This window comes from Acomys russatus, chromosome 32, assembly GCF_903995435.1.
Source record: "Acomys russatus chromosome 32, mAcoRus1.1, whole genome shotgun sequence".
In the NCBI taxonomy this organism is placed as follows: domain Eukaryota; kingdom Metazoa; phylum Chordata; class Mammalia; order Rodentia; family Muridae; genus Acomys; species Acomys russatus.
Window position 1 is genome coordinate 29,864,750 of NC_067168.1, and position 16,938 is coordinate 29,881,687.

Sequence of the window (16,938 nt, forward strand, 5' to 3'; positions counted from 1 at the left end):
TCTACCCGTGGCCTTATTTCTGCAAGTTCTGGACTTTCGCTGATTGGTCTAGCTGCCTGAAGCCCCTGGCCCGCAACCGTGAGCTCCCGCCAATCCAAGTCCGCAAGTCAAAGGGCGAAGAGCTTTTCCGGAAAGAGGGCACAAGGAACGCCCACTTCCGACTGTTCCACTTTCCATCCCAGGCCCTGATGACGCCACTTCCTCCGGAAAAGGTGTTGCGCCCTCTCTGTTGGCGCGAAAGTCGGTTCCCGACCTCGGCGCTTCCGGGTTCTGCAGCGTTAGCTTGGGGCAGGGGGCGCCGCCGGGGGCGGGGGCTGCGCGCCCCGCTGGCGCCCGAGTCCAGCCGCTGTCCTGTGGGCCGCGCGCACCCCGACATGATGCCCGTGGGCCTTAGGGCTCCACCGAGGTAAGTGAGTGCCAGCTCCTCCCGGCTGGATGCGCACCCGGAGTCTCTTGCGGCCTTCGGGGCCCTAGTAACCGGCGGGTGGGCCTCAGACATCGTGGGAAGCCGCGCCTTGGGCGTTCCAGGAGCCCACCCTTTCTTTCCCTGGGAGCTGGGGACAATCGCGTGGGCCTTTCGGGCGAGCGTGCATGGCCTTGCATAGTGGCTGCTTGCTTTTAAAGTCGGGTGACTTAGAAGCTGCGGTGGGTACCAGCAGCCGAAGCCGTCCTCTGTTGCCTTTAAGCACCCAGCAGGTGACTGACTGAGGGGCCCAAACCAAGTGCCTTAGGGTATTCAGGGACGTCAATTTTGTTCTCAGATTTGCAAGGATCCGCGTTGCCTAATCTTCCCCCCCTCCTTTTCTTCGACTTTGCCCGCGTTCTGGGGTCTTTTGTAAACATCTTGGATGAATTCATGAACAGAACCAGCAGTCTATTTCTTAGGCACTCTTGCCTAAATTAAAAAAAAAAAGTAGTTGATTTGCACGCCTATAATCCCAACACTAGGGAGGCAGAGGTGGCAGCCAGGCTGATCTTTGATTTTTGAGGCCAGCCTGGTCTACAGCTAGGGCTTGTCCCCAAAAGAATTTTTTTTTTTTTTTTAAATTTGAGCATTCAATTCCCTACCTAATTTATTTTTATTCTTATTGACTGTCTTATTCTCACAGTTCAGCTATGTCCAGAAATGGCCAAGAACCGTTTTTTGTGAAGTTTTTAAAGTCTTCAAACAATTCAGAACGTTTTTTTAAAGCTCTTGAGGTAAGACTAATTGGATATGTCTCATTTGATTCTTGAGCTCATTTTCGTGTTCAAAATGTCTTTGATTTGTTGGAGTTTATGTCTTATAATAATTAGGTATTTTAATGGAATTTTGCTACTGCATGTGCTTAATACAGATGGATCATTGTTACATACTTTTTAGTTAATGTGAGTATACCATTATGTATTTTGGGGGGATTGAAATCTATTATGACAATTAAATGTTGACCTATAGTTCTCTTTCTCATCTATTTTATCCCTCCCCCGTGTGTGTGTGTGTGTGGGAGGGGAAGCGGGGGAAAAGACAAGAGATCCATGTCAGGTGTTTTCTTTCTTTCTTTCTTTCTTTCTTTTTTTTTTTTGGTTTTTTCGAGACAGGGTTTCTCTGTGTAGCCTTGGCCATCCTGGACTCACTTTGTAGACCAGGCTGGCCTCGAACTCACAGCGATCCGCCTGCCTCTGCCTCCTGAGTGCTGGGATTAAAGGCGTGTGCCACCACGCCGGCTGGGTCATGTCTGCAACTGCCTGAGTAGCAAGTCCTAGAAGTCATCTAGTCTCACCCTTCCCAGTGCTGAGATTTCAGGAGCACTGTAAGGCAGAGGGCGGCTTTTTTTTTTTTTTTTTTTTAATGCATTTATTGACTGAGGCAGCTTCCCAGTTTTCTGACTTGGAATTCTTGACAGTTGTTTTGTCTACTAACCCATCAATCCTTTGAGCTGTGAAAAATTTTGAGTCACAGTGTAATAGTTTCGGTTTGTTGCATATATATCTCCACAATACACACACACACACACACACACACACACGGTATAGTATGAGATGACAGAGTGTGGTTTTCAAGCGTTGCCATTTAGACCCTAGTGATAACCTTGTAGCTTGGGAATCTATTAGAAATGCAGAGTCTTGGGACCCCAGCATACACTTGACAATTAGAATCTGCGTTTTTAAGCAAAACCCCCAGGGCATATTCCGGTTTGAAAAGCAGTTAGCTGTTACAGGTTTTCAAAGTTCACTCTCTCAGCACCCATCAGTTGATTGCCCATCATCTAATACGTTTTCCTCTAGCATAATATTTAGGGTACGCCAATGATCAGAATGAGTAAACATCTCTCCTGCTTCAGCATACGTTCAACAAGAAATAGATAGTAACCCAGTGATAAGCAAGAAACTCTATAGTGTGGGGAACCAGGCAAAGAGTTGAGACTGAGTCTCACTCTGTAACTCTGTCCTCATGCCTCAGTCTCCTGAATGCTGAGGTTACAGATGTGTTCCACCACACCTGCTGTCTATGTAACGAGTTATAAGGGGTCAAGTACGATGAGAAGATGGAAATAATTTAAGGATTGCCAGACTATGTTTGTTGGGGGCGACAGAAATGGAAAGGTTACAACTGAGTGTGATGGGGGTAGGCTGAAAGGCAAACACTTTTACCTCATGAGCCATCTAACAGACTCAAAACATTCATTCTTACAGAGATGAAATAAAAATACACATATTTAAAATAACCAGTGTTCTTTTCCTTTATCTGACATATTCGATAGATAGAGGAAGTGCATTCTAGAAACTATACCGTGGAGTGTTGCTTAGTTGTAGAGCATTTGTATAGTGCGCATAAAACCCCGATTTTGGTTCCCAGTGCTGCAAAGCAAACCCACCATGGCCAAGAAAAGTGACTCCAGGGATTGGCATTTAAGCAGACTTTAATAAAGAATCATGCCTGGTGAAAACCTCAGAGAAGAGTATTCACTGTAGCAGGCCCCAAATGAGACCCTCTAAGTCTGAGTGTGGTAGAAAGTGAGAGAATTCTGAGCAGAAAGTAACATGACCTGAATTTTGCGCGAGGTGGGGCATAGCATATGCGTATCTGTGCACATGTGTATGTTGGGGCTTAATGTCTGGTATAGTCTGGAGTTGCCCTCCACAGTATTTTTTGAGATGGGTTCTTCGCTGCTTTTGAGAGTTGGTGGGACTTAAATTTAGGGAACTAATTTCTATTCTTTGTTTTTTCTTTCAGTCAATAAAGGAATTACAACCTGAAGACTATCTTCAGATTATTACAGAAGAGGAAGCATTGAAGATAAAGGAGAATGACAAATCGCTTTATATCTGCGACCAGTTCAGTGGTGCTGTTTTTGATCACCTTAAACAGGTTGGTTGTTTCTGAGATGCTTATTTGGTGGTAGGTTTTACTTCTTCTTTTTTTAATTTGTGTGTGTGTGTTTCTCTCTCTCTCTCTCTCTGTGTTTCTCTCTCTCTCTCTCTGTGTGTGTTTAAGGTCTTGTGCTTTGTGAATTCCTTATTATCCTGAGTACTGTGAGTGCTTTTGGGATTCTTTGGCCTCTGGGTTTTTAGACATCTGAGCTGCTTTATTGGCTGGAGCATCGTTTGAAGAGCATACTTGGATGTTTCTCAGTTATAAGAGTATTGCATTAAGATTACCTTTCTTGCCAGGCGTGGTGGTGGATCGCTGTGAGTTCGAGGCCAGCCGGGTCTACAGAATGAGTCCAGGGCAGCCAAAGCTACACAGAGAAACCCTGTCTTGAAAAACCAAAAAAATAAAAGATTACATTTCTTGCCTCTTGCCAGGTGTGGTGGCACACACCTTTAAACTCAGTTCAAGGTCAGCCTGGTCTACAAAGCAAGTCCAGGACAGCCAAGGCCACACAAAGAAACCATGTCTCAAAAAAAAAAAAAAAAAAAAAGTTATATTTCTTGGACTTGGAGAGATGCCCTAGTGGTTAAGAGCACGTACTGCTCTTCAAGGGACCTGAATTTGTTTCCCAGCACCTGTGTCGGGCGGCTCAGAACTGGTCGTCATGCCAGCTCCAAAAGGAGCCAATATCTCTGACCTCCAAGTTTACTTGCACAAAATATATATCTCTCTACATAAGGGTACACATATAATCTAAAAATGAAAACAAGTCTTTACATTAATTGTATGAGTAAGAGTCTGTACCTGCACGCATGTAGGTGTACCACGTGCATACCTCACGTCTTTGGAGGTCAGATGAGGGCATTGGTCCCCTGGCACTGGAGTTCTAGCTGGTTGTGAGCTACCAAGTGGGTCTGGGAACCAAACCCAGTCCTCCATAAGTGCAACTTGTGCTGTTAGTTGCTGAGCCATCTCCCCAGCCCTAACATACAATTAAATTTTTAAAAAGATTGACTTTGTTTTAAGAGGTTGAAATTTTGATGGCATTTACGAATGAAGGACTTGTGGTTTTGCATTTGAGCATGCGGGTTTATTTAATGCCAATTATACTTGCTTGAGGAGTTATATGGTGGTCTATTTTTCTTCTAACATTCGGTGGTTTTCTGCAGTGGTTGTCAGCTTCAGTGATGATTGAATGGTAAATGCTCCAAATTTTAATTTTGTGATCTTTTCCTTAACTTTCTATAGCTTGGCTGCAGAATTGTTGGTCCTCAAGTAGTCACGTTTTGCATGTATCACCAGCAGTGTGTTCCAAGAGCTGAGCATCCAGTTTACAATATGATTATGTCTGAAGTAACTGTATCTTGCACAAGCATGGATAAAGACAAAAGAGTAAGCACTGAAAAGAGCAGGCCTGGCTCTGCACCTCATTTTCCCCAGGAAAGACTATTGTATTTATGTGAAAATGGTATTCACAACCTAACCTAACAGACTTCAGTGCATGGCTCCCGATGTTTTGTTTTTAATTTTTTTTGAGATTATAATATAATTACATCATTTCCTCATTTCTTATTCTCCCTCCAAGTCCTCTCACACACCACTCTTTGCTATCTTTCAAATTTATAACCACTTTTTCACTGTTGAGATAGATATATTCCTAAATAGATAAGTACACCCTGTTTAGTCTGCATATTGTTACTCATATGTATTCCTTCAGAACTAACCATTCAGTATTGGATACTCAGTTGGTGTGCCCTTCACTGGGGAATACGGAATGCATTTTGTAGAGGAACTGGTTTAAGTGAAGTGTTTCATTTTGATTTAAAAGAAACTTTACTTTTTCTTATACAGTCAGTAAGCTTGATTTTGGATCACTTAATTTTCCAGCACAGAAGATTTTTAAAGGAAGGATTCTGATGTAGGTGTGGAGGTGCATGCCTTTTGTCCTGACTCTTGCAAGGCAGAGAAAGGCAGATTAGTGAGGTCCATGTCAACCAGGGCTACATGTAGTATGACACTGTCTCAAAGGAAAAAAAAAGGAAAATGTAATCAGAAGCAACATAGTTTTAAATTTTGGAGTTTAGAAGAATAAACACAGCCACCTATTAATGATTCATGATGATTAATGATTCATCTGAAAATATTTCTCAGGGTGACTGTCATTGAGTGTATTTAAACTTAAGGCTATGGTGCCATTAGCAATATTAATCCACAAGACCACATTGTTATAAATGTTGGTTGACTGAAGTATTGTTAAACAATATGTGACTGTTCAAGAAAACAGTTATTTTCAGGTTTTTGTTTTGTTTTGTTTTTTAGGGGGAAGGCTGTGGATTGAGCCTAGAGCCTTGTGCATGGTAGGCAAGCATTTACTACTGAGCTACATCACCAGCCTACAAATAGTTATTTTTAAATTTAAAATTCATACACATCTTTCCAAAAGTAATTTGGTTAATTACTTACTTTTTTTAGTGGTTAAAGACATTTGTATATTTAGGCTAGCAGCAGTAAAGGTATTTATGGGGGGCTGGAGAGATGGCTCAACAGTTAAGAGCATGTGTTGCTCTTACAGAGAACCTGGCTTTGCTTCTCCACTTGATAGCTCATAACCATCTGAAACTCCAGTTTCAGGGGATCTGATGCCTTCTTCTGACCTCCCAGGGCACTAGGCATGCACATGGTACATAGACACAGTGCAAGCAAAACATTCATACAACACAAATATATTTACTTGTTTTTAAATAGAAGAGATATTGTTTTCTCCAGCGTTAATATTATTTCTTTTGGGTCTATAGGATGAAGTTCATAAATATGTACAAATGATGGGTGGACGCGTATACAGAGACCTTAATGTTTCAGTCACTCACCTTATTGCAGGAGAAGTTGGGAGCAAAAAATATTTAGTTGCTGCTAATCTCAAGAAACCTATTTTGCTTCCTTCTTGGGTAAAAACACTTTGGGAGAAGTCACAAGAGGAGTAAGTTACATTCGTATACTTTGTATATTTGAGAAAAGGCTGCATTTGATTAATTTAGCATACTTTTGGGTTTTCATGGGTTTGTTACTGAGAGACAAGATGAGATTATTGCTCATTTCTCCAGTGACTGGAGCAGAGAGCCCATAAGGATGCCACTGTCAGGAAAGGTGGGCCAGAGAGTCAGCACTAGAGGGCAAACGCGTTGATAATGAAATTAAAGTTTTCTCCAGCAAATATGCCTAAGGTTCAGAGTGTACTTATGTTTTCCCTACCATAAGTCCAGATATCTAAAAGTGCACATGTCTCAGTACCGTTCATTATGTACTCAGTATGTTTCTTAGTACCAGCCTGGTGATGTTATCAGATCTGTTTATTGTGCAACAAAATAGCAGTGGTATTTTTGTTGGCACGCTGCCAAAAATCATTACTTTTACTTATCAAGAATAATGGAAGAATTTGCTTATTTTATGACAGTCAATGAACATTAGTCTTTATGCAGAGGTTCAATCTTATAATTCTGCCAGGTGCTCCCATTTATTAGCAAGGACTTAATAGTGCTTTCTTTAAGATGGTCTTCAGACTATTTTTAAAATACAGATTTTTATTAGAGACATGAGACTGGGCTAGATGAGCAGTTAGAGTAATCTTCAATGTCAATTTTCCTTTCTCAAAAAATGCTTATAAATCCTAAAAATAAAAAAATGAACAAGGAAAGCAATGGTATTTAAAACTATCTAAATAATCATTGTTTAATTTTCCCCCCTTGTTTTACCATCTATTTTCTCCAGAAAAATAACCAAATACACTGATATAAACATGGAAGATTTTAAGTGTCCTACTTTTCTTGGTTGCATTATCTGTGTGACTGGCTTGAATAGCATACACAGAAAGACAGTTGAGGAACTCACAGCTAAGCATGGAGGCCAGTACACGGGGCAGCTGAAGATGAACGAGTGCACACACCTCGTCGTGCAGGAGCCGAAAGGTGAGACAGCTTTAGGAACAGCACTGCTGCTCCAAGCCTCTGTGGGCTGCCTTGTGCTCCCGACATGTCCCCGCCTGGTTTATCTGTGTTTGTTTGTCTCTTGTTTTTGTTTTTAAACCTTCTAAATTCTTGCAAAGATATTTGGGTCACAGTGTAGAAAAATTAAGTGGCCGTTCTTGTATTTATCTAGGTCATGGAATAAATATAAAATACCAAAAACTGTCAGTGATGTTTCGTCACCTGACTGCTAGACCTTGACTAAAACCAGAATTCTCCACAACAAGAAAATTATGTGTGTAGCTAAGTATCATTTTTTTCTCAAGACTAATTTAAGAGGCTTGGTTAAGCAGGCACTGGGGTGCATTGATTGACTTATGAGGATTGGGGTGGGTTTTGGGAGGGCGCACCTCGGGGCCTCGTGCGTTAGGCAAGTGCTCTCTCACTGTGCCACGTTTCCCAACGAGGCTATGAACTAGAATTTTTAATATATTATACAGATTATCAAATAAACAAAAGTATAAAAAAGCATTGCTGGTAAAAAAAAAAAAACCTTAAAATAACTATTGTTTTTGATATTTCAGGTACTTTATTCTGGGAAATAGTTTTATTAATAAAATCTAGTAATCAGATGAGAAGAGTTTTGCTGAGTTTTTAGTAACTCTTGTATTTGTACTCTTTTATTAAGCTACCTTCATAAGTAGTATTTGAGAATTTTTCTTTTTACATTTTTTGAGACAGTGTTTCTCTGTGTAACAGCTCTGACTGTCCTGGACTTGCTTTGTAGACCATGCTGCCTCTGCCTCCCAAGTGCTGGGTTTAAAGGCGTGCGCCACCACCCGGCCGAGAATAACTGTTAATTACTTGATAATTATCATCTGGTTGGGAGATTGGTGTGACAATTATGGTAGGATGGTTTGCTGTGGCTTTTCTCAATCTGAAGGCAGTTTATCTGGTGACTGTTTCTTGAGGTACAAGGGATAGCATCTAGGGCCTTGCTAATGCTAGGCAAGTACTCTTCTACTAAACTTTATCCTGAGTCCTTTTGTCACTTTGTTTTTTGTTTTTTCGAGACAGGGTTTCCCTATTTAGCCTTGACTGTCCTGGACTCACTTTTATAGACCAGGCTGACCTCGAATTTACAGAGATCCGCCTGCCTCTGCCTCCTGATTGCTGGGATTAAAGGCGTTTACCACCACACCTGGCTCCTTTTGTCACTTTGTATTGGAGACAGGATCTTATCAAGTTTACCAGGCTGGCCTTAGATTTGTGATCCTCCTGTTTTATAGTCCTAAATAGCTGAGATATAGACTTGTACCACCAGGCGATGCTCCACTGACTCTATGGCATCCAAGATTGAGCTATGTGTTGTAGGAGATGGAAGCAAGAAGATCAAGAGTTTAAGGCTATCCTGGGCTATATGGTCTCTCTGTCTCTGAAAAAAAAAACTTCAGAAAAACACAAAAAAGTCAAAACAAGAACAATGCCAAGCAGGGTGTGGTGCACACCTGTAATCCCAGCACTGGGGAGGCAGAGCACATGGATCTCTGAGTTCGAGGCCAGCCTGGTCTACAAAGCAAGCCCAGGACATCCAAGGCTACACAGAGAAACACTGTCTTGAAAAACAAACAAACAAAAAAGAACAGTGCCAAAATACCATTTGGTATTACATATTGACTTCATTTTTTTCTGTGCTACTACTTAAAAGTATATTTAACAATATATTCTTTACTGGAAAAGTTCAATATAGTTTTATCACCCTATTCTTTACTTTTAGCCAATTCCTCTTGGCACTTGTATAGTCTAGTCAAAGAGAGTATTTGTTATACTACATACATGTCTGCAGTTGTAATACGTGTTCTTATTAAAACCACACAATGGTGATGTCTTTAATCCCAGAACTTGGGAAGCTTAGGTAGTCAGATCTCTTGTGAGTTCGAGTTCAAGTCCAACCTGGTCTACCTAGTGAGTTTTCAGGCCAGCCAAGCCTACATAGTGAGACCTTGTTTCCCAAAGGGGGTTGTCTGTAAATGTGGCTCAGTGGTTAAGAGCACAGGCTGCTCTTTGAGAAGACCCAGGTTTGATTCCCAGCATTCACATGGCAACTCACAACTGTCTGTAATTCCAGTCCCAGGGTATCCAACACCCTCTTCTAAGCTCCTTAGCACTGGGCCTGCAAGTAGTGCATAGATATATATGCAAACAAAACACATTAAGTGAATGAATGATTTTTTTTTTTTTTTGAGGTAAAAATAATTAACTGGTAATCTTTAATCATTACTTTTGTTTCAGGTATGTTTTAAAAAATAATTTACTATGAGCTAACATATATAATGTAAAAGTCTCTGTATTTCTCTTGTAATGAACACAACAGGACAAAAATATGAATGTGCCAAGAGATGGAATGTGCACTGTGTGACCCTGAAGTGGTTCCATGACAGTATTGAGAAAGGCTTCTGTCAGGATGAATCTATATATAAGGCTGAGCCCAGAGCAGAAGTAAAGACTGTGCCTGATACTTCAACTCCCACTGCTCAGAGCAATGCAGCAGCTGAAAGTAAGTCTCACATTAAATAGTTACTAGTCTATCTGATAACTGGTGTACTGGACTGGGGATATAGCTTAGCGGGGAAAGCTTTTGTCTTCTGAGTGCAAGCCCAGGGGCTCACTCCTTAAACACGACCTGAAGGAGTTGATTTGCTAACAGACTATTGAATTGTAGTAGGAACTTTCTATTTTCTCCCTGTGCCTCTGGGTAGAACTAAAGAACAAAATAGCCAGGTTGTGTAGAAAGCTGTACAGAACTTTGTTTGTATTCCTTTTAGAATGAGTGATTGCTTTTTTTCATTTCCTAATTCAGGCAAAAGGGAACTAAGGACACTAGTGGGCAGCCTTAAGGGAAATAGAGTTGGTTGGATTTTCAAGACATGGTTTCTCTGTGTGGCCTCTGTAGATCAGGCTGGCCTTGAACTCAGATCTGCTTGCCTCTGCCTCCTGAGTGCTAGGATTAAAGGTCTGTGCCACTGTGCCTAGCCTATATTTTCTTTATTGGTTTACTATGATGGTTATAGATGATCATTGCATATAAATTCAGGGTGGTTTTTGTTTGTTTGTTTGTTTGTTTGCATTTAGCATTGTATGCTTCCTGTGTCTAGGACTTGGGAAGCCTAAGCAGGAGGCTTGCCATGGGTTCCCGGCAAGATTAGCCTAGTGTGAGATCCTGTCTCAGAAACTAAGACAATCTCTTTGCAGTGCCCATTTTTTACCATATTAAGAAGGCATGTATATAGATCTGCATTTCATCCATGTTTTCTGTTTATGGTCATGTTTATGTTCACTATCTATGGAAGTATTTTTTTTTTTTAGGTTTGTTACTAAAGTGTTATGTTGCGTATTTAAACTGAGGGGATGGGATAGCTTATGATAGAGTGCTTACGGAGCCTACATGAAGTCCTGGCTTTCATTCCTAGTACTGCATTACAAAACTGGGAATGGTTGGCGCATATTTGTAATCCCAGCATTTAGGAGTTTGGAGATGGGAGGTTCAGGAGTTTAAGGTCTTCTTTGGCTACAAAGAGTTCAAAGCCAGCCTCTGTGTAGAGCAGTGTCTCTCAACCTTACTAAGGCTATGACCCTTTAATACAGTTCCTCATGTTGTGGTGACCCCCCCCACCATAAAATTATTTTTGTTGCTATTTCATAACTGTAATTTTGCTACTGTTGTGAATTGTAATGCAAATTTTACAGTGGTCTTATGTGACCCCTGTGAAAGGGTTGTTGACTCACAAAGGGCCTAGATCCGCAGGTTGAGAACCACTGGTATAGATCATAGAGAGACCTTGTTTCAAAAACAAAACCAAACTGAAAAGCTCAGAATGTAATAGCAGCTAAAGTGCTTTGATATGTAAACGCGACAGCCTGAGTCCCTAGAACCATGAAAAGCTGGAAGGAGAGAAGCAACTCCACAGCTTTGCCCTTTGACCTCCACAGGAATCTGTGCCAGCTGTGCACCTCCACCCACACCCGCTAGTAATAGAGACAGCTTCTAAAACTTAAAAATGAAAGTTCCTGACCCCCTTTGTGATGGTCTAATATTTTAGCTTGGCTAGTGTATTCAGTCAATACTGATCCTTTATTTTGGAAGTGTCATTTAGCAAAGTCTTCCTATAATTTTTTTTTTCAAATGTAAGCTTCTTCGGCCTTAAAGCTGTACATTTTTACGGGATTTAAGCTACTTTAAAGAGATATTAAATATAATTTCATTTTAATGATTAAACTTAATTTTCTTTTTTTCCCTTCTAGTTTTTTTTTTTTTTTTAATATAACAGGGTTTCTCTATATAGCCTTAGCTGTCCTGGACTCACTTTGTAGACCAGGCTGGCTTGAACTCACAGTGATCCTCCTGCCTCTGCCTCCTGAGTGCTGGGTTAACGGCATGCGCTACCATGCCTGGCCTTAACTCTCATACTTTGTCACTAAGGTTTCAGGATCTTTATAAATTGTTCCTATCCATTTATTAGGAAGCTTATAAGGAAACATGTAATGACTCTTTTACCTCATGAGTTTATCATTTCCTTTTACATACGTAGGTCGCACTCTTGCAGATGTCAGCCATATATCCAACATAAATGGCAGCTGTGTAAATGAAACAATGTTCACTTCAACTACTAGCAAACTTGACTGTACAGTGGAAAACCTAGAGAATCTGGACATCAGTGTGTTTCAAGCACCTGAAGATCTATTAGATGGCTGTCGGGTATGCCTGCATATGTTAACACATCCAGAAGGGCTGGGAATCCTCAGCCCTGAGTGGAGGGTCAGCTTGGGTTGTGCAGCGAGTTCCAGACACACACACACCTCTTAGTCTGACTCTGAAGACCCCTCATAGTTGGACTTGTTCATTGTCTGTGGAAACAGACCCGCCACTAAAGGAAGACTGCTGACGTCATGAGTCTGCATGCCATGTAGCTTCATCTGTTATTCTTCAAAGTTCATCTTACTCCTCAACTCTGCTTGAAATCTTACCACTTACATAAAAAATATTTTATTTTTAAGGGCCAATTATCTTTCTAAGATTTATCAACTTGCTGGTGAGACAGAAAGAGACTTTATGTACTCTCTTTTCTTTGATCTTAGAACATACTAATTCTTGATGTAACTTTGAATTTTTCTTTCCATGTGTAAAGTAGCTGATATCTAATTTTTATTAGGATGTATTCTAGTAATGGTGATGGTTTGGGACATAATGGAAATAGATTGTCATTTTTGAAGTTTTTAAAAGGAGTGAAAAAAAAAAACATTTGTTAGTTAAATTAGCTTAAACATATACCCTCATATTTAAAAACCCCGCTTCTTCAACATGTTTCTTCAAAGCACTGTGCTCAGCTCTTTGACTTGCTATTTTTGATTAATTCAACTAGCAAAGAAATTGCAGGAAAAACAGACATAAGGGAATGAGTTGACTCAGAGCCTTAAAGAATTTGTTCAGGTCTTATGGTTGATCAGCACTAGCTTACAATATGCAGGGAAGCGTGGGTACTCTGTGTTCACAGTGAACTACAGTGTAACTTTGTAATTGCTCACATTCACAAGATGTCATTCCTTTACAATGTAAGAAGCTGTCAGCATATTAGCAATAGCTCTGCCACGCACCAAGCCTGATGACTTACATCCCATTCCTGGCACCTATAATGTAGAAGGAGAGACTGTGTTCCTTGTCCTCTGACCTCCACGTATATATTATGACATGTGTGTGCATGTTCACACACATACAAAATAGAAATATATTAGTACGTTGTGCACCAAAATTTAAAAGATGTTAAAGTCTGTCTTCTAATTTACTTGAGGCCTCAACCCTCCTTTAGGTATCTATTGAGAGGTAATGGTGCTAAGGGACTGTAAACAAATGATTAAAATTACCAATTTCAGGCTGAGGAGATGGCTGTGTGGGTCAGGCACTTGCTGTGAAAGCATGGAGGTTGGGATTGGATCCCCAGCACCATGTAAGAGTTGTAAGTGATGGTGTCCAGCACTGGGTCAGGAAGGCAGCAGATTCCAGGGGTTTGCTAGCTGCCAATATATGTATGTATGTATACACGTATTAGTTTCAGACAATATATTTCACTTATTACATATCCCAAAATGTATATGAAGTGTCTTATTTATACACAGTGGATACAGTTTTCTTTTGTATTTCTTCTGCTTATAAAAAGGCTTGAATATGTTAATCCAAGCAAATCTTTTTTTTGCAGATCTATCTTTGTGGTTTTAGTGGCAGAAAACTAGATAAGCTGCGAAGGCTTATTAACAATGGAGGTGGAGTTCGATTTAATCAACTCAGTGAAGATATAACTCATGTAATTGTGGGCGATTATGAGGATGACCTGAGGCAGTTTTGGAGCAAATCATCTCACAGGTCCTGTCAGTCTTTAATTCAGAACTCGGATTTGGGTTAAATTTGCATGCCTGCAGCTTGGGGACACATGGCATGTGGGATAATGGGTCTTCTTCACTTACCCTGGAGCTTAACTGGGTGCTCTTGTTGTAGGCCTCATGTAGTGGGAGCAAAGTGGTTGCTGGAATGTTTTAGTAAAGGATATCTACTCCCTGAGGAGCCGTATATCCACGCTAACTACCAGCCAGCTGGAATTCCAGTTTCAGATCAGCATGAAAACCAGACAGCTGTCTTAGAGAAGAGTGGCACATTCTCTAAGAAAGACTGTGTTCCTAGTGAGGCGCTCCAGCTAGCTGATGAGGAGATACTTGCTCAGTATGTAAATAATGACTCCACAACAGGTAAGAAATAGTTGATTAGCATTTATAATTAGGAAGTACTGTATAAATGCATGTCATCTGCCAAGGTTTTTCTTTAAATGAACCTTTTTTCCAAAAATGTTTAGATATGTAACTTTTCCAGTTCTTTCTAGCTAAGCAAGGCCATCACACTCCAAATCATTTAATCATCTCACTCGCTTTCTCATTAGCTCTATGCTTGGTTTGAATATGGACCTTTTTGTTTGTTTATTAATTGTGTGTGTGTGTGTGTGTGTGTGTGTGTGTGTGTGAGTGTGTGTGAGAGAGAGAGAGAGAGAGACACGGGAGAGAGAGAGCCAGTTCCTGAGGTCAGAGGTGAGGTCATCATGGAACTAGAGTTACAGGCATCTGTGTCTAACATGGATGCTTGGAATAGAACTCAAGTCCTTTGTAAGAGCTGTTCCTGCTTTTAACCGCCGAGCCATCTCTCTGACACCTGTGTGTGGATTGTAATAGCATAAGCTTGTAATGAGCACATTCTGACTGGGCTGTGGGAAGCCTTTCATGCGTTCAGTGCTGTTCTTGGTACTGCTGTCTCAGCATGTAGTTTCATCCGTGTGGTAAGGTAGATTATCAACAACGAATTAATCTTTCTTCTTTTTAAAGTGTGTTGTGGAATATTTGATAGCAAAAAGATAGAATTCTGTGATGAAAAATAACATATTATCTATTTATGAAAGTAGAGCATTACCCCTGTGCCAAGAGCCTCCTGTAAAGTCCCTCCTGGTTTTCTGTATAGTTTGTCATGTAGAGGTGTCTACATATGATTCTTTGAATTTTGTATGTAGGTTACTTACTTGTTTCTCTATTGCAATGCTGAGGCATGACCCAGGCATAGGCTCTATTATTGAGCTGTTACCTTTTTATTTTTAGTTTTAAGGCTTAGTCTGGCCTTGGACTTCTCCATAGGGCAGGTGGGTTTTGAACTTGCAATCCTCTTGCCTAAGCCTTCTGAGTAGTTGGTGCTACAGGCCTATTCCATTAGGGCTGGCTATGTCTAGTTCAGTCTTCATCAAGTGTATTTACTTTGTAGGTCTCTGTTGCCACTATAACACACACAGCTAGGTAGGCATGGTGGGGCATGCCTTTAATCCCAGCACTCGGGAGGCAGATCGCTGTGCGTTCAAGGCCAGCCTGGTCTACAAAGTGAGTCCAGGACAGCCAAAGCTACACAGAGAAACCCTGTCTTTTGAGAAAAAAAAAAGCAAAAAACAAAAATAACACAGCTTTCAGCGCTTATAGAATCGTAATTGTTTAATTCTGGGAAACAAACATTTTTATTATTTTTCTAACTTTATTCAGTGGCACTCACCTTTACTTTCAACACTGGGAAGGCAGAGGCAGGAGGATCTTGAGGCCAGCCTGGTCTACATAACAAGCTCCAGGTCAGTCAGTACTAGGTAGAAAGACCTTGTCTCAAAAACAAAGCAAAACAAAAAACTAAAAAAACAAAAACACACGTCTACTGGACCGTCATAATTTTTAGGTAATTTGGATTTCTGCTCTAGTTCCATACTTAGAACTAACATGACAGTTGTGTTTTCTAATTGAAGATGGGGATACTTGTAGCATTTGGGGTAAGCCTGAAGATGGGATGAGTGCAGAGCCTTCTTTCTTGTGTATTTAAACCCAAGTCTTAGAAGTGTTATGGTTATCAGACTCTGCTAAAGTAATGACTTTGCTGGGAAATTGCTATATAGTTTTGGTTGGTTTGGAAGTAGCTGTACAAATCAGTTTGCCCTGGACTCACAGAGATCCACCTGCTTATGTTTCCCAAGTGTTGGGATCCAAGCTGTGCATCACCACACCCTGTGAAAATAAACTCTTAAGTCTAGAAATTGTCAAATAGAAAACCTGCCTTTTTGTTTTCCAGTTGAAACTAAGCCATCTGAAGCTATGGAGCCTGAAGTTGGGCCTTGCAGCAGTTCTACTCACATTGAGCCCTGTGATGATTCCACTCACGTTGAGCCCTGTGATGATTCCACTCACATTTCTGTGCAAGAGGAAAACCCGTCATCTGTCAGTCATTGCCTCCTGGATGGCGCCACAGTTCCTGAGGAAGGCTTATTTAGCCAGAAGAGTTTCCTGGTTTTGGGTTTTAGTATTGAAAATGAACGTAATATTGTGAACGTCATAAGAGAGCATGCTGGAAAGATTGTGTCCTTTCCCAGCAGAACTGTTGCTGACTATGCCGTGGTTCCATTGCTGGGGTGTAAAGTAGAAGCAACTGTGGGAGAAGTTGTTACAAATACATGGCTGGTAAGAAACATCTGACAGTCAAAAGCCAATAGTCAGGGTTTACTTTTGAAGCTGTTTGCTTTACCTAAGTTGGCATTTGGTTTGTGCAAAGGCAGTTTTAAAATCCTGGAACTGGAGACCAGTGAGGTGGCCCAGTGGATAACGGCACTTGTGGAAGCCTGGCACCTGAGCTTGAACCCCAGAACTCATGGTGGAAGGAGGGAACTCCCAAAACGTGCTCATGCGTATACCCTTTCTCTTTCACTCCCTCACTTTTTCCCTACTTCTCAGATGCTTGTCTTCTCACTTGTGTAGACGTTCTCCTGAGTGTCTTTGTAAACACACAGAGTGATTATAGTTTAAAAAATTTTTAATCTTTGGCTCCTTGGTCCTAATCCTGTAACTCTAGCTTTTGGTGATCTGACACTTCCTTTAGGATTCCACAGGCACTGCAGTCACATACACAAACCCTCACTACACATACATACATACACACATTACAAATAAAAACTAAAACAATCTTTTAAAGAGTGTAAAAGTCTGTACTTCTGGGTTCTAACCCTGACGTACAGAAGT

The 16,938-nt window shown here is 40.9% G+C and overlaps 1 protein-coding gene across 1 annotated transcript in view; it reads left to right on the top strand.

Moving 5' to 3' along the window:
• Positions 1-229: 229 nt before the first annotated feature.
• The window catches only part of Topbp1 (DNA topoisomerase II binding protein 1), a 50,178-nt gene continuing 33,469 nt past the window's right edge, over positions 230-16,938 (top strand). Inside the window, exons 1-11 of the mRNA XM_051140048.1 lie at positions 230-406; positions 1,110-1,200; positions 3,215-3,349; positions 4,601-4,744; positions 6,148-6,329; positions 7,118-7,314; positions 9,686-9,868; positions 11,901-12,067; positions 13,563-13,726; positions 13,859-14,106; positions 15,998-16,383. Of these exons, the coding sequence (XP_050996005.1) occupies positions 375-406; positions 1,110-1,200; positions 3,215-3,349; positions 4,601-4,744; positions 6,148-6,329; positions 7,118-7,314; positions 9,686-9,868; positions 11,901-12,067; positions 13,563-13,726; positions 13,859-14,106; positions 15,998-16,383 (1,929 nt within the window). The 5' untranslated portion in view covers positions 230-374. The remainder of the gene's footprint in view (positions 407-1,109; positions 1,201-3,214; positions 3,350-4,600; positions 4,745-6,147; positions 6,330-7,117; positions 7,315-9,685; positions 9,869-11,900; positions 12,068-13,562; positions 13,727-13,858; positions 14,107-15,997; positions 16,384-16,938) is intronic.